Source organism: Dendropsophus ebraccatus, chromosome 4 (genome assembly GCF_027789765.1).
Source record: "Dendropsophus ebraccatus isolate aDenEbr1 chromosome 4, aDenEbr1.pat, whole genome shotgun sequence".
Taxonomy (NCBI): domain Eukaryota; kingdom Metazoa; phylum Chordata; class Amphibia; order Anura; family Hylidae; genus Dendropsophus; species Dendropsophus ebraccatus.
The window spans coordinates 114,500,195-114,518,449 of record NC_091457.1 but is presented as its reverse complement, the minus strand read 5'-3'; the positions used below and the strand labels follow the sequence as shown (position 1 = coordinate 114,518,449).

The 18,255-nt window shown below is 46.4% G+C and overlaps 1 protein-coding gene across 1 annotated transcript in view; it reads left to right on the top strand.

Annotated features, from left to right (window-relative positions):
* The first annotated feature begins 13,192 nt into the window (after positions 1 to 13,192).
* QARS1 (glutaminyl-tRNA synthetase 1) overlaps positions 13,193 to 18,255 on the top strand; it is a 70,561-nt gene continuing 65,498 nt past the window's right edge. Inside the window, exon 1 of the mRNA XM_069966783.1 lies at positions 13,193 to 13,333. Coding sequence (XP_069822884.1) covers positions 13,220 to 13,333 — 114 coding nt within the window. The 5' untranslated portion in view covers positions 13,193 to 13,219. The remainder of the gene's footprint in view (positions 13,334 to 18,255) is intronic.

Here is an 18,255-nt window from a genome sequence, read left to right as displayed (position 1 = left end):
GCACACTAAGCACGCCGTGTTTACTCAGTGTGAACTGGCCCTTAGGGATAAGCTTTACAGCAAGCCCCTAAGACCATAGGCAACGATCAGACCAGACCATAATAATAAAACCATTATTATTATTACCAGTCCCATTCAGATGAATGAGAAACGCTTCTGGGCGAGCGGGGCTTGCATCTGGTGTACGCCACAGAGAAGGTAAGAATCTGCACTTTCTTTATGGTGTACACCACTGGCAGCGAAGGTATAGACAGGTGAACTTTCCAATGATATACTTATGATTGAGGTCATTCAGTGACTTCTGTCACACTGAGGTATATGATATAAAAAAAACATATACTATGCTGTATACTTTTTTCTACTGTGTCCAGTTCAATGAAAAAGCATAGAAGCCTGTATTATTTCATTCAGCAAATGCCAAATACCACCCAAAGGAAAGTTAAAGTGACACTCTTTTCGCCTCTGTTGGCTATGGCTAGATTTAAAGCGAATGTACCATCAGGTACATTCGCTTTAACATGACCTACGGATAGATCGGCGCTGGTGCAGGGAATCTGGTGCCACGGTCCACCTTTTGAACCACGGCCCGATTTCCGTGTACCACGCTGTTGTATCCACAGGTATTGGGCCGGGGGTGAAGCACTGGAGGCGAGCCGGGCTGCCCCCAGTGGGAGAAATCCCCCGCCCCTCTATGACGCGGCTCTGTTAGAATCAATGGAGCTGCGTCATAAAGGGGCGGGGGATTTCTCCCACTGGGGGCGGCCTGGCCCGCCTACAGTGCTTCACCACCGCCCCAATACCCATGGATAGAATGGCGCCGTACACAGGAACCGGGCTGCGGTTCTAAAAATGGATCGCGGCACTGGTTTTCCTGCACCGGCGCCGATCTATCCGTAGGTCATGTTAAAGAGGATGTACCTGATGGTACATTCGCCTTAACGTATTCGCTGGGATCTCTCCTGCTGTGTACTGTATAGTAAATGTACACTATGAAATCAGCCTAAGGCCACGTTCACACACTGTGACAACATTGGCTGTTGTTTTATGGCCGTGTCAAACAACGGCTAATGTCTGACATGTTCACCCAGCCAATACTGCAGCTTAATTGCAATGCGGGCACATTTGTAGTTTACACGGTGAGCACAGGCTATTTTGTGCAGGGTGTATACACTACGGCCATTGTTTCATGCACTGCTATACAATTAAGCAGTGCTGATAAACAACTGGCGTTTTTGCTACCTGCATCAATGGTCATTGTTTACTGAAAAAATACAGTGTGTGAATGTGGCCTTAAAGGGAAACTATTAGCAGGCTGATGGCTCCCTAGGAAAGAGACATACCTTCAACCCCAATGCCCAATAGGGAGCTATAAGCAGGAAAGATTTGTTTAGCCTTCTGAGGACCAAGCCCAAAATGACTGCACCAATTTTCATTTTTGTGCTTTCGTTTTTCCCTTCTCCCCTTCTAAGAGCTCTAGCACTTTCATTTTTCTATCTACAGGGCCATGTAATGGCTTGTTGTTTCCAGGAACAAGTGTACTTTGTAATGGCGTCTTTCATTCTACCATAACATGTATGATGGAACCCCCAAATATTATTTATGAAAATACAATTGGATGAAATTGGAAAATAGAATGCAATATGGTAACGTTTGGGGGGTGTCTACGTAATGCACTATACGGTAAAAGTGACAATACCATTATTCTATAGGTCAGTCTGAACACAACCATATACAGGTTAACACAGATTTTCTAATGTGTTGTTTTTTTTTATGAAATCTTTTTTTTTTCTTTCAATTATTATTATATTAATAAAATGGTCCTATTGTGACTCTTATAACGGTTTTAGTTTTTCACCTACGGGGCTGTATTGGGCATCATTTTTTGCTCCATGATCTCTAGTTTTTCTTAATACCACATTTGTGTAAATTGGATGCTTTAATCACTTTTTATTAATTTTTTTTATATATAATGTAACAAAAAATCAGCACTCCTGGCACTATGGCATAGCATTGATCAGTGCTATCGGCGATCAGCTGATTGAGCCTCTCTGTGGCAGACTCAATGAGCAGAGCGCCGATCAGACTGCACAGAGGAAGGTAAGAGACCTCTGGCGGTAAGGCACAGGGGTCCCAATCGGTAAGTGACAGGAGCTGCTCTTGTCACTTACAAATAAACGCCGCAGCATTAAGGGGTTAATGACAGGCTAAAGCGCGATCTGTGCAGCCTGTCATTAACGGTGAAGGCCTGGCTGCTAATTGCAGCCGGCCCCCACCTGATATGAAGTGCTCTCCACACATTGATAAATGTGGTACTTCTTCAGACTTGTCTACAGAGATTAGCACAACTCATGCTAAACCCAAGTGTGCGGCATTTGATTAGCGGTGACTGCAGAAGTTGGATGCAGCCCTACGGCTGCCTGGAAAAACACGGATATTGCCATAGATAGTATCCATGTTACCAGACTCCCTAGGGCTGCATCCAACTTCTTGAGCCACCTAGTATTCAATTGCTGTATGATCAAATTTAACAATGCTTGAGTTGCGCTCATCTCTACTAGGCTAGTCAAAGTTTATGCTAAGCATTAGAAATAGAGATGAGCGAACCTCGAGCATGATCGAGTCTATCTGAACCCGGGCGTTCAGCATTTGATTAGCGGTGGCTGCTGAACTTGGATAAAGCTCTAAGGTTGTCTGGAAAACATGGATACAGCCAATGACTAAATCCATGTTTTCCACATAGCCTTAGGGCTTTATCCAACTTCAGCAGCCACCGCTAATCAAATACCGAAAGTTCGGGTTTGGATCGACTCGAGCATGCTCGAGGTTCGCTCATCTCTAATTAGAAAGCATTACTTAATCTGGCCCAGGGTATCGGTTTTCCCCGAAGTGTTCCCTTAGGCTAGTATGTAAGTGACAGCCTTCTGAACCCCCCGCCGGCAGGAGCATACTTTACCTGCTTGATGCTCCAGCTTGCTTCGGGGGCACCCGGGGTCTGTGCGTCCTGCTCAGCCAATCAGTGGGTGCAGGGGGGGGGCAATCAGAGACATGAGCTGACTATGATTATTCATGAAGAAGAGGGAGGAGGAAGGAAGGGTGAGGCATGGCAAAGTGTGGCACAAACAACTCCTCTTTGCCTCTTCATTACAGTAGGAGACCTAAGATCGTGCATATTCCCCTCCATGGACAAATTACCAAGAGGCACCATGCTCCCTAGGGGACTGCCAGCTACAGCACATTGTCAGCACCTTAGCTCGGGCCTGGAAGATGGCACAGAACTGGAAGGAATATGAGGGTGCAGTATCACTTCCAGGTCGTCTCCACCACATGCTGTAGAGCATAATCCTACAGATGGTGGTCTCCGCAGCGAGCCTCTCAAGTGGTTATTTTCCACGTTGTTGATGTCGGAGCACTGATGCATATGTCCAGGAGATGCTGTTCTTGCGCTTGTGTTCTCAGAACTGTTGTTTGCTGGTTAATTATTGATATGAAAGGTGATGATTCCACACTTCCCTGCCTGGGTAGATCATGGAAATCACTCTCTTGTGGCTTGTTTTGGTACTGCCTGAAGTATATTTATAACCACTGGCTGTGACTGGAATACAGAAGGAGTTTCCTTCCCCCGATATCTTTGTTTTGTAAAACCAAATTATTAATGATGAATATTATTTTTATTATTTTAATATATCATCATAGTGGTAGCAGCTCCATTTCCTTACACATAACTCCAAATGCTCTGCATAAGCAGAGAGGGAAAGGGGTAGTTCACAAAAATATTTTTTTTATTTTAATTCATCTGGTGCCAGAAAGTGTCAAAGATTTGCAATTTACTTCTATTAAAAATTCTCAAGTCTCCCAGTACTTATCATCTGCTGTATGTCTTGCAGGAAGTGGTGTATTCTTTCCATTCTAAAACAGTGCTCTCTGCTGCCACCCCTGTCAATGTCAGGAACTCATAGAAAACGTCTACTGCTCTCCAGACTGGAAAGAATACCACTTCCTGCAGGACATACAACAGCTGATAAGTACTAGAAGACTTGAGATTTTTTTTTATAGAAATAAATTACAAATCCCTGGCACCAGGTAATTTGAAATAAAATTTTTTGGGTGAACAACCCCTTTAAACCCTGCAATTCTAGATGAAATTAACCACCACTAGGTGGTGCTTGATTGCATACAATTTATATTGGCCTCAGGAAGGTTTGGGCTTGCAAAAGCTGTACTTTCTATAGTGGTGTACAAGGTATAGATAGGAGTGTTGTTCCATTTAGGGCGATGCTCACACACAGTATTGTTGCTCAGTAGTTTGGCCAGTATTTTTCAATCAAAACCAGGAGCGGCTCCCCACCCAGATGACTAGTTGCCCCACCTCTCCCTGCCTTGCGCGGCAAAAATAAAAGTACTTTTTCCTCTTACTAAAGGTACTGCTGCAGCCGCAGTTGGTATTTGCCGCAAGCTGCACAGTAGCTCTATTCTATGATTCTATTCAGTGTGACTTGGCCATTCAAACTAATTGCTTCTGGCAGTCCTGGCAGTAAACCGCAATCATCCAGGTGTTATAATAAATGAGGGGGCATCAATGAGGGGCAAGGCTACTTTCAAGGTCCAGAAAATCACCCAGGCGTTACGGTAGCAGACAAATTTCTGCACATAGTGTACATAGCAGGACACCCATAAAACTATGTTACATATTATCCGGCACCAGGCCTAAGTTAAATTACTTTTAAAGGGCAGCCTTCACAATTTGCTGGATTCCAAGCAAGTTAAATAGTCAACACTTTACAGATCACTGAACTTGCAGGAACAACAGTTTACCTATAACCTCCATGTAGCAGAGAGGGAATGAGAATACAGTCCATGCTCCTCTTCAGTCTACAAACAATACAGGGTAACTGCAAGAACCTTGTTTTGTTTACAGTATCTTACATTGAATTTTCAGTCGCACCCAGAGCTGCATTTAGAAGGCTGACAATTTCCTCTAGACTGACACACACACCGAAACCGCAATGGAATTCACGCTGCGAATTCGCTTCGAAATCCACTGCGGATCCCTTGCCGGTCACTTTCAATCATATTACATACTAGCAGCGGGATTGACATCCCACTGCTAGTATGTAAGTGACAGTCCCGTCAGCCCCCCGCCGGCCGCAGCACACATTACCTGGTCTGCGCTCCGGCTGGCTTTGGGGGTTCCTGGCTCGAAGTCCCGCTCAGCCAATCAGCGCGCAGCCCCGCCGCCACCACTGATTGGCTGAGCGAGACGTCCAGAAGTTTGGAGCCCATGTAGCAAGCCGGAAAGTGGGCCGGTAATGTATGCTGCAGCCGGCGGGGGGGTTAAAGGGACTGTCACTTACATACTAGCAGCGGGATGTCAGTCCCACTGAGAGTATGTAATCTGATTGAGAATAACCAGCAATAACCACAGCATAAAATCCACTGAGGATACAGTGTGTGAGTCTACCCTTAGGGCCCTATTCCACCGGATGATTATCGTTCAGATTATCGTTAAATCGTTCCCCCCAGTCCCCCCTGTTCCCATCTTTTCATCAGCATACACCCCCAGTCCCCCTGGTCCCATCTTTTCACCAGCATAACCCCCAGTCCCCCCTGTCCCTCTCCCTTCACCAGCATACACCCCCAGTCCCCCCTGTCCCTCTCTCTTCACCAGCATACACCCCCAGTCCCCCCTGTCCCTCTCCCTTCACCAGCATAAACCCCCAGTCCCCCTGTTCCCATCTTTTCACCAGCATACACCCCCAGTCCCCCTGGTCCCATCTTTTCACCAGCATACACCCGCAGTCCCTCTGTTCCCATCTTTTCACCAGCATACACCCCCAGTCCCCCTGTTCCTATCTTTTCACCAGCATACACCCCCAGTCCCCCTGTTCCCATCCCTTCACCAGCATACACCCCCAGTCCCCCTGTTCCCATCCCTTCACCAGCATACACCCCCAGTCCCCCTGGTCCCATCTTTTCACCAGCATACACCCCCAGTCCCTCTGTTCCCATCTTTTCACCAGGATACCCCAAGTCCCCCTGTTCCCATTTTTTCACCAGCATAACCCCCAGTCCCCCCTGTCCCTCTCCCTTCACCAGCATACACCCCCAGTCCCCCTGGTCCCATCTTTTCACCAGCATACACCCCAGTCCCCCCTGTCCCTCTCCCTTCACCAGCATACACCTGCAGTCCCTCTGGTCCCATCTTTTCACCAGCATACACCCCCAGTCCCTCTGTTCCCCTCTTTTCACCAGCATACACCCCCAGTCCCCCTGGTCCCATCTTTTCACCAGCATACACCCCCAGTCCCTCTGTTCCCATCTTTTCACCAGCATACACCCCCAGTCCCCCTGGTCCCATCTTTTCACCAGCATACACCCCCAGTCCCCCTGTTCCCATCTTTTCACCAGCATACACCCCCAGTCCCCCTGTTCCCATCCCTTCACCAGCATACACCCCAGTCCCCCTGGTCCCATCTTTTCACCAGCATACACCCCCAGTCCCTCTGTTCCCATCTTTTCACCAGGATACCCCAAGTCCCCCTGTTCCCATTTTTTCACCAGCATAACCCCCAGTCCCCCCTGTCCCTCTCCCTTCACCAGCATACACCCCCAGTCCCCCTGTTCCCATCTTTTCACCAGCATACACCCCCAGTCCCCCCTGTTCCTCTCCCTTCACCAGCATACACCTGCAGTCCCTCTGTTCCCATCTTTTCACCAGCATACACCCCCAGTCCCTCTGTTCCCCTCTTTTCACCAGCATACACCCCCAGTCCCCCTGGTCCCATCTTTTCACCAGCATACACCCCCAGTCCCTCTGTTCCCATCTTTTCACCAGCATACACCCCCAGTCCCCCTGGTCCCATCTTTTCACCAGCATACACCCCCAGTCCCCCTGTTCCCATCTTTTCACCAGCATACACCCCCAGTCCCTCCTGTCCCTCTCCCTTCACCAGCATACACCCCCAGTCTCTCCTGTCCCTCCTGTCCCTCTCCCTTCACCAGCATACACCCTCAGTGCCCCTGCTCCCATCCCTTCACCAGCAACCCCTCCGCATACTCACATGCTCCCACATCGGGCAGAAGGTGCGGTGGGGTATGTGGGGTGGGCCAGGCTTGGGAGCACTGCCAGACCCTGGCTACTGATGTTAGATTTAAGATGGAGTGATTACATTTTGAGATTTCAGCAAAGATCTCAGCCAGCCCTAGAGTATCAGAATGTTCTAGTTCCTCCTGGCCAGGAGTCCCTCCCGTAGCACCAACACCAGATGCCTCAGCGTCGGTCCCTGCGGCATTTAACTCCAATCCTGCCTCCCCCTTTTTGTTCCCACTAGGAGATTTTAAATATTTATCCAGTTTCTGAGCTGTCCTCTTAGTCCCTGCTCCCCCAGAAGTCTTCCGATTCTGTGATTTGCCAGACATTCTAGATGATTCAAAGTGACATGTAACTAGTAAGGGATACAAAAATGGAGAGAGATAGCCGCAAGGCCCCACCCAGAGTACCCGCCACAGATATATTACAAATACCAGACTTATTAATCTGCAACAAATACTCAATAACAAGGACCATAGGTTGTTGAATAAGTTAATCCCACTACCTCTTCTTCAGGTCTGTCACCCCCTTCTTCAGAATATCACATGGGCTCATTGTCCACAGTTCACATTAACTTATTGGCGCAGATCTTGGTGTATTTCATACTTCACAAAGTCCCATTCCTCAGGAAACTTCACATGTAGAAGGAAAACAGCCTCCTTGTCACTGGAAACAAAAAATATAATAAAACCTCTTTCCTCTTTACGTCGGCTAAACAATAGTCAAAAGTCACTCTCCGTCGAGTATTTTTACCGAGCCTGACAAAGTGGTTTAGACAGGCCAAAAACATTTTCCACATTCTGAACCAACAGGAGTCAGGCAGCCTAGTATTAATGCTTGTACTCTCCATATTTCCAAAAAGGTCTCAAAGGGTCTTACACGTTTATCAGGGCACCTCAGGCTTACCCCTATGTATACGAAGCAGGATTCCGTTCTCCTGTCTCCTGTTGGTCTTTTATAGTCCACACTGTATAGACAAAGATTAAGGGAACGTAAAACATTTCCCACCATCTGAACAGAGAGGGGAAACATGCAGTCCTATTTGGGGGCCTGTACTTTCAAGGGCCTCAGAATTGCCTTACAATAAGACAGGTTTATTACTTATAAAGCCGGTTTCAGTCCCCTTTCCTCCTGTCAGTTTCAGTAATTCCTCACTGTGAAAACAAAAGGGACAAACAGGAGTAGGTGATGTTCTTCTGAAATAGGCAAAGTCTGAGACCTCTTCCTTCCCGTTTGAGAGTTCACATCAATGGTCAGAGAACAAGGGTAACCCCATTGCACCCTGACCAGTATAATCCAGTCTCTGTTCACCGCTCATGCCTGACTGGCCGGAGTTATTACTGTGGGGAGCACTTAAAATACAGTTACCTCCGGCAGGATAAGACCGACAGATTTCCATTAACCATCACCCTCCTGGCAGTTGAGGGAGAGTCCCTTGTTACCTTAGGCCTTTAATCTGATGGGAGCCATTAACATCCTCCGCCTCGTGGCACGCTCTGGGAGATGGGCGATTTTTGTATTGGCTGGGAGACACCACCTGACGCCGCATGTACTCCTATAGCGGAGGGGCTGTCTCCCAGGAGCTCTAAGGACCCCTCTAGCCTGGGCTGTCCAGCGGTCTGCCCGCCCGAATCCTGCGGCTCCTCTACTCCATCACCGAAGCCCAAAGTCAGCATGGCTTCCTCCCGGGCACAGGCTCCTCCAAGTCGGGACCCCTTCCATGCAGGGCAGCAGTGAGGATTCATCCTGGAGCTCGAGAGCGGGACCTGCGTTCGGCTAACACGTCATGCCGCTGGCCACTCCCCCGTCAAAGAGACCCTGGCTACTGTAGTTGCGGTTCCGTTGCTGGGGCTGTGCTAAAGTCCTTAAGAGCACGCTGGTGCATACCTCTCTGTATGCGGCCATGTGTCAGTGAACATGGCTACGTGTATCATAGGTTCACCATCACAGATCTAAGAACTCCCTGCAGATTTCTATGCCTTGGTCATTATCTGTATAGCGTGTGATTTTCTACTGATGTTCCCTGTAGGAAATGTAGTAATCTGTACTATAGTGCTTCAGTGTGGAAAAAAAGAAAGAAAAGAAAATACTGTACTCCCTATTTTTCACAGTGCAGTATATGGTGTCATCTGGGCTATTAAAGGGAATTGAGGAATACCTTGCTTAGCACTTTGAACTAGGTCTGGTATGTTCTTTGTATGTACTGGTACTTTGCTTGTCACACTGTTTAACAGCATACACTAAAGTATATTCTCACTGCAGAGGTTGAAATTTCCACTATGACTTTACCACACCCAGTGGTCACATGTATGGAAGTAAGATGCTTTGGGCACATGATACCTCACAATTAGAGATGAGCGAACCTCGAGCATGTTCGAGTCAATCCGAACCCGAGCGTTCGGAATTTGATTAGGTTGGCTGCTGAAGTTTGATAAAGCTCTAAGGTTGGCTGGAAAACATGGATACAGCCAATGACTATATCCATGTTTTCCACATAGCCTTAGGGCTTTATCCAACTTCAGCAGCCACCGCTAATCAAATGCCGAACGCTTGGGTTCGGATGAACTCGAGCATGCTCGAGGTTTGCTCATCTCTTTTCACAATCAAGAGAGAGAGCAGTCCCTTTTCCAGCTCCCTAATAGCCCAGAAAGGCATGGATCAAAAACAGTCTAAGGCTATGTTCACACACCTGATTTTTTGGCCATTTTGGGTCCAAAAAACTGACATTATTTCATAATAATGGGTACAAATATTGTGACAGTGCCGCAGTCAGTGCTTAGCTGAGCGGGCTATCATCCCTGAGACAAGGCCATTTCACAAATTGAGGCAGGATCATCCAGGGGGATACTGGATACCCATAGAAGAACATCGGGGGAGCGCAGAAAGGTAAGTATAGCTTATTTATGGTTTTTACATACTTGCAACCATATAGCTATTGTTTTGCATAACTGGATAAGCCACTTAACCTGGCTTCTGACCAAAGCACATGTCTGCTAGCTTGGCTCCTGCTAGTCAGACCATTTAGTCAGATATTAAGCCTCAAGTTTTCTCAGTATTCTCAGTGTTAAATGTAGTAAAATGTATTTAAAAATGTAATAAAAACTATATAAAGGCTATGTTCCCACAACATCTGTTTATGGAAAATAAAAGCCATTGTTTTTAAAATAACGGCTGTTATTTTCCAATGCCTCATGTCAATAGTGATCTTTACTGCCATCCAATGCAAAGAAAAATAGAAAAAAAGTCCCAGAGGGCACTCACCATAAAATCTTTAAACTTTATTTCTTAATTTAAAATTCAGAAGAGCAACGACAAATGTTGTATACTTGTAGTAGAACTGAACTGAAGAAGACATTGAACACATCAGTTACAGGCTAGGTTCACACTATGTAAAAATGATGGCCGTCATTGTACAAGTAACAATCGTTATTTTTAAATAATGGACATTATTTACACGAAGGCCGTTGTTATGAAAGACGGTCATAATTTCTAGATAGTGTAAAGCTAGCCTTAGGCTATGTTTACACGAAGGCCGTTGTTATGAAAGACGGTCATAATTTCTAGATAGTGTAAAGCTAGCCTTAGGCTATGTTTTCACTAAGTAAAAAAAAAAAAAAAGGAGCCCACTTTTTCTTTTCAAAACGACGCCTGTTATTGATGCATTTTAATGACCTACAGCAAATAAAATGCATTGAAGTCGATGGAATGATGGCCGCCCAATGCGAATGTGAATGTACCATCAGGCCCGGGCTGAAGCACTGGAGGCGGGCCGACCCACCCCCAGTGGGAGGAACCCCCCACCCCTCTATGATGCGGCTCCATTAGAATCAATGGAGCCGCTTCATAGAAGGACATGGCTTTCCTCCCACGGACTGGGGGACTGGGGTACCTGGGGCCCACCAGAGGAAATGATCCTTGGAGCCCACCAATATACAACCAGTGAGACACGACATGCTGACCCGCTCCTTCCCTGGATTCATCTGTATCTGTGACAAATCCTTTCTGAATAACATTTTCTAAAATGTCTCAGAAAAACTCTCAGAACCCCCTACATGTACAACCCTTTAATAAATCACTATGTGCAGAGTCTCCTGGTGGCTGCAATCTGTGGGTGACAACCATCAGCTCTGAAGGTCCAGCAATACATCTCTCTACACTGTACTACAACTCCCAGCATATCCTGAGGGCTGCAGACTGTCAACTTGGGCCTCGACCGAGTCGACATTACCGATCAGATCCTGTATACTGACCAATATTACCAATAATACCAGTATACAAGGGGGAAATATTACCGCCACACCACAACTACTACCATCACCACCATATCGTTACTGACCAAATCCAGTATACTAAGACCAATAAAACACAGTACCAGATTCAAAAGTAACAAATAATTCCACCACATACTGACTAACACCACCACATACTGACTAACACCACCACATACTGACTAATGTCACCGCTGCTACTAAAGAAAATCCACTGTACACAGATCACAATCACCTCATACAGTCATATAGAGGTTGCCCCAGCTCTACACAGGTTCTATACACCATATACATCACAGTGCAGTTATATCAGGGGACTCACAGGGGACGTCTTCTCTAATCGGAGTTCTTCCCTTTTCATCTTGTTCTTTTTCTGCCCTGGGCCATTATGAGAACTTCTCCGAGCCAGGAATCCACAGAATCTGCCAGAGAAACATATAAGGCTCCTCATACTGGCACCATCCTCATCTCTATACTAACTGCACGTCTGTATTGGTCCCTATACACCCTCCCCTTATAGTATATGCTCCCCCCCCCCCGTATAGCCTCCTTATAGATGCACCCCTGTATTATTCCCCTATAGATGGTACCCCTGTATTATGCCCCTTATAGATTCCCCCTGTATTATCCCCCTTATAGATGCCCCCCCTGTATTATCCCCCTTATTGATGGCCCCCCTATAGATGCCTCCTGTGTTGTCCCCCTGTATTATCCCCGATATAGAGGGTCCCCCCCTGTATTCCCCCCCCTATAGATGGTTTCCCCGTGTTATCCCCCTTATAGATGGTCTCCCCCTCCCTGTTATCCCCCTTTATAGATGGTTCCCCCACTGTGTTATCCCCCTTTATAGATAGTCCTCCTGTGTTATCCCCCTTAGAGATGGTCTCCCCCTGTGTTATCCCCTTTATAGATGGGGGGCGTCATTCAAGGGAGCTTTGCTGTCACCTGACTGGGTGAGAGCCCAGTCAGGTGACAGCATTGCTAGATGGGCAGTGCTGTCACTGTCGGGGGGCCCTGCGGCCCGACAGTGACAGTGTGTTAACTGTGTTGGGGGCTGGGGCCCACCGGAGGATCCTCCGGTGGCCCAGTCCGACACTGCTGCTGCCAGTGCTTCAGCCGGGGCCTGATGGTACATTCAATAACGGATGGCAAAATAATGATCATGACAATAATTCTTGGACGTCTTTTGCAAACAACGGATGTATTTTTAGTTGTCCACACAGTTTTTAGTTTTACTATTAAATTCTATGGACTTTTTAATTAAGGAGCCACCCAACAGTCAATCAGTCTACCTGAACCAGAATCATTTACCAACAGCCATCATTGCACTTACAGGCGACCAAAACATGAAATGACGGATGTAATTCCGTAATTTGAGGGGGAAAAAAAGTAAAGAAAAATGGTCATGTGAACAGTCTAACAGCCATCTTTTTGGGCAGCTGTCATTTGGAGACGAAAACCTGGCCAATAGCCATTGTGTGAATGTAGCCTAATACTAGAAATGTAGCAGTGACAGGAATTCTCTGTGGCCTACAGTACACTGGGCAGCTATCAGTTATAATCCCATCTTCTCCCCATTGATGGATTTCCCGCAGCCACATGGCCACAGCGCAGCCCCAGCACCCACGTGTATGCAGCACTGGCCTGTAACTCTCGCTGCCTGATGCAACCCAAGCCCCGCCTACTTTATCATGATCCCACCATGCTGTTGGCTGAAGCGCGGGTCCAGTGAGTATCCGCGCGCAGCCATTGGTCGCTTCTCCCAGATGCTTTTTTTTATTCTATTGGCTGGGTGTTCGTGACGTCAAAGGTACTGATTCGTGATTGGTGGGTTTGCCCTCTCTTCCTTTCTCCCGGTTCCAACATGGCGGCCGACTCTGTGTCTCTGTTCACGTCTATCGGTCTCAGTGAGCAGAAGGCGAAGGAGACCCTGAAGAATGAGGCGCTCAGCGCGTTACTGCGGGAGGCCGTGCTGCAGGTACTGACCGCTCCGGGCGGGGCGCTCTATTATAGTCATGGGTTCGCTCTTCTGTCATGAGGGTCAGCATAGGGCACCGGCTGTCCTCCTATCACCAGCCCACCCCTATCTCTTGTCACCGTGACTATGGACTTGTCAGAGTGTGATGGTAAAAGTCCAGTGATCCGGCATGTGTAGCAAACAGTCCTATTCCAGACTATTAGTTCTCCCAGTACTCTAGCACGTGGTTAGTCTATGGCAGAAATCCCCAACCTGTGGCTGTCCAGCTGTGGCCAAACTCCCACTCCCACCGTCCTCTGCCAGACACAGACATGATAGGAGTGGTAGTGTGGCAGCAGCTGGAGAGCTGATATGGTGCAGTGCCTGTGTACCACCAAACTGCGGACGTATACGGTACATGTGCTCGTAGACCCCGGCTTCATGTGCTAGTAAATATGGGGGGGTCACTGGATGGGACGGCGCAGATCTCTGCACTAACTTACACTATATTAGGGGAGCGTTCACACGTACAGGATCTGCAGCAGATTTGATGGCCCACAACTTAAAATCTGCTGCAGACCCCCCCCCCCCCCCCGACACTATCTACACGTCACATCTATGGGTCCTATTACATGGACCGATTTTCAATGATAAACGATCGCAAATTAGATTGTTTATCGTTAACCTGAAATCGTTCACTATATTACACAGAACGATAATCGTTAGTTACGATCGTTACTATGATCGTTATTGCGATCGTTACTATGATCGTTTATACCTTCTGATCCCATTAGAACAATGTGCAATTACACTGAACGATTAGTGAAAAAAATGCGGGACTTGAGCGAACGAATGTGGAATTAAAGCAAACGATTGACGATAATGTTAGGTTCAGATCTATATCAACAACGTATGAATGATTTTTCGATCGTTGCTTGTAATTACCCAGAGCGATTATCGTTTAAATTAGAACGATTTAACGATTTTTCACACGATAATTGTCCAGTGTAATAGGGCCCTATCTCTCTATCTCTTATGTTATGAGTGACAGATCTGTCTACTGACCTGTGCCTGTCACTACTCCCATATGGCGGCATATACCTTGTGACAAACCCCATGCAAACAGCAACACAACTGCAGTGTGTAAGAGCGCCCTAAAAGGGACAGTGAACTGTTGACAAGCAAGCAAACGTTCGTTCCTTGGCCGATCACTTCTTTTGTGTGGCCAATAAAATTATTTTTCTTGGCCACACACCCCCTGCTTACAATTGTCTCAACATTCACGCTTGGAAAGCGTTCCATGTGCGACCAAAACCGCACCCTCATTTCCTGCTCTCCAGCTGATAATTCCGGAAGCGTTGGACAGCTATTGGGGGAAAAATGTAGTTTTAACTGTAGTCAGTGATGAGCGAACGTTCAGGTGGAACACGACCACTTGGTATATGACTCCCACTGCCTGGAGAAGTTGGATGCAGCCAGGAAAACATGGATACAGCCTATGGCATCCAACTTGTCATGTTCAGCCAAATGTTGGGCACGTTCGCTCATCACTATTCTTATTCCATTCCGAACGTGAATGTGGATACACAACTAAAGGGCCGCAAAACTGTCAAACCGTCAATTTAGCCTCAGTGATCACCGTGACAGGGGCTCGTTATCGGGAAGCTGCCAGCCCGTGTGGAGGGGCCCTTGGGCCTTTTTATGAACTATCTCCTTTTTAAAGGGGTTATCCAGCGCTACAAAAACATGGGACACTTTTCCCCCTACTGTTATCTCCAGTTCAGGTGCGGTTTGCAATTAAGCTCCATTTACTTCAATGGAACTGAGTTTCAAAACCCCACCCAAACTGGAGACAACAGTAGGGGGAAAGTGGCCATGTTTTTGTAGCGCTGGATAACCCCTTTAACTCACAAATAGTGGAAGAGGTGCAGATGAACAGGGGTAACACATGACTGCAGGATCCAGTGCATTCCCATCATGCACTGCTCTGCAGGAGTTGACTTGTAGGCTCCTCTATCCAGCATTATATTCTGGCAATAAGTTGTGTATTACGCCATTTCTTCCACATTGCTTCATGTTGTACTTTGTCCTAGGTAATGTTGCAATCATTTTCTAAAGCTCTTTATATGTGTTTTATGAAATCTTTTTCCAATACACAGTGGCAACTGCATTTACCAAGTCAAAATCAAGAAAAAAAATCAGGTATACAAAATAAAGGCACCATACACCTCTAGTAGCTGAGGCCTGAGTGTTTGGTCAACACTTACATCACCCAATCTTACTTCCTTATGTTCAGTAGGATAGCAAGAGATAAGAGGCAACTCACATGGCTCCATCAATCACAGGCCGTATGAATGATCTTTAAAATGTTTATGCAGCCATTCACTTTCACCATTGTCAACCGCACATCAACCACATACACCCACTTATTCAGCCAGTAATTAGACCTGTGTAAAAGGGCCTTATGTCTGCAGGGTCAGACTACACAATGGGTTTGTTTGTAGTCTGTGACCATGGAGACTGCATACCTAAACAGAGTAAGGGCCCTATTACAGCAAACTATTATCCGCTGTACTTGGCTGATTACTGGCTGTTCCAAACGATAATTGTTTAGTGAAAAGGCATTGATCATCTGACATGCACAATGTAGGCTGATCGTTGTCTTAAAGTCCGGCAATTTTTTTTATTTTTTTTTTAAGTATTGTATTGCCCCCCAAAAGTTATACAAATCACCAATATACACTTATTACGGGAAATGCACATAAAGTGGTTTTTTTTCCCCCTGCACTTACTACTGTATCAAGGCTTCACTTCCTGGATAACATGGGGATGTCACGACCCGACTCCCAGAGCTGTGCGGGCTGTGGCTGCTGGAGAGGATGATAGCAGGGGGACACAGGGCACTGGAGGGACACTGAGCATCCCTCTGCCATCATCCTCTCCAGCAGCCACAGGCCGCACAGCTCTGGGAGTCGGGTCGTGACATCACCATGTTATCCAGGAAGTGACATCCCCATGTTATCCAGGAAGTGAAGCCTTGATGCAGTAGTAAGTGCAGGGAAAAAAGCACTTTATAAGCTTTTCCCATAATTAGGCTGCATTCACATGTTTAGTGATTTTCCCGGTCCGTGATTGTGGTCTGCTAGCTACCTCCGTGATCCGTGCAAAACAGTCTGGTTTTTCTCCGTTTTGCATCCTTGTCCGTTTTTTCACAGATCTGTTTTAAAGCATTTTAAATTACATTGATTACATCACATCCGTGAAAAACACGGATCTCATTAATTTCTATGGGGAATCCATTCCATGCTTCCGTTCTAAGTAATGACATGTCCTATTTTTAAACTGAACTGATCACGGATCCGTGAAATCATGGAACGTCTGAATAGCCCAATAGAAAGCAATGGGCTAAATTGTCCGTGAGCACGGACAACTTCCCGGAACGTCTATGAATACAGCCTAAGTGTATATTGGGGATTTGTATAACTTTTGGGGGGCAATACAATATTTAAATAAAAATGTAATGTATCCGCAGTGGATTTTTACAATGCACGTTAACTTCAATGGGCTGACATACTTGCAGCGGGATTATGCGTGAAGCTACTCTGTAACATGTTCCATTAAAATGACAACGATAGCACTGGTCTTCTGGCCGTCACCCGGGCAACAGGAGCGGTGGCAGCAGGCCACTGCTATCTTCCTAGTGCTCTGCAGTTCACAGACCTCTGCATAGGCAGATTGTGATGCCTTTTTTTTAACTGCTTTATTTATTTATTGAAGTGAACGAGTTGATAAACAGGAGATTGGTTGCAAACGTTTCTGCTACTTAAAATCGTTTCTATTGAATTAAATGGGGGTGTTTCAGAGGATAAAATGACTTCAGAAATTTGTGAAACAAATCTGCCTCATGGGAATTCAGCTAAAGGCCCCGTTCACACTGAGCAAAAACGGCGGAATCCCTCCATGCTCAGTGTCCTGCAGTGAGTGAATGGGAGGGAGGGCATGCGTCTTCCGCTCCCACAGCTCTCTGCTCAAAGAATTTACAGTGGAGAGCTGTGGGAGCAGAACACACGCGCCCTCCCTCCCATTCACTCACTGCAGGACACTAGCACGGCGGGATTCTCTCCGCCGCGGAATTCTGCCGTTTTTGCTCAGTGTGAACGGGGGCCTAAAGGGGTAGTTTACCAAAAAAAAAATTCTTTCAAAACAACTTGCGCCAGAGATTTGCAATTTACTTTTAATTAAGAGTCTTCCAGTACTTATCAGCTGCTGTGTGTCCTGGAGGAAGTGATATTTTTACCAGTCTGGAGTGCAGGAGAGGTTTTCTATGGGGATTTGCTTCTGCTCTGGACAGTTTCTGACATGCGCAGAGGTCGCAGCATAGACCACCTTGTCAGACTTTAAAGAATACACCACTTCCTGCAGGACATACAGCAGCTGATAAATACTGGATGACTTGAGATTTTTAAGGGAAGTAAATAACAAATATCTGGCACTTTATAATTGATTTAAATGAAAAACATTTTTTGTGAACTACCCCTTAAAAAAAAAAAAGACTTGGTTGCAGAAGTATACAGCTTAAGGCTAGGTTCACACTCTGTATCTGTGCGGCTGTATTGCGGGCGGTAAATCATCGGCCGGATTTTTCCGGTTCATGCGTACGCTGGAAAGTATACGATATATGGCTGCACAGTGCATGTATGAATCTATGGCCCGATCGTAAACGGACCCGTAAAAAATGAACAAGACCATTGTTTGCGGCTGGAAATGCGGCCGTGGATTGACAGGCGGTCCGTACGGAGTACTTCAAAAATAGCCGGCAATGATGCCGAATGCCGATGCCTCTAATAGTTAATAAATAAATAAAACACATTTTCTTTGTAATAAAGTCCCTTTCGTTGTTCAATAATTTAATTCTAACGAATCCATCATTGTGCAATTAAATA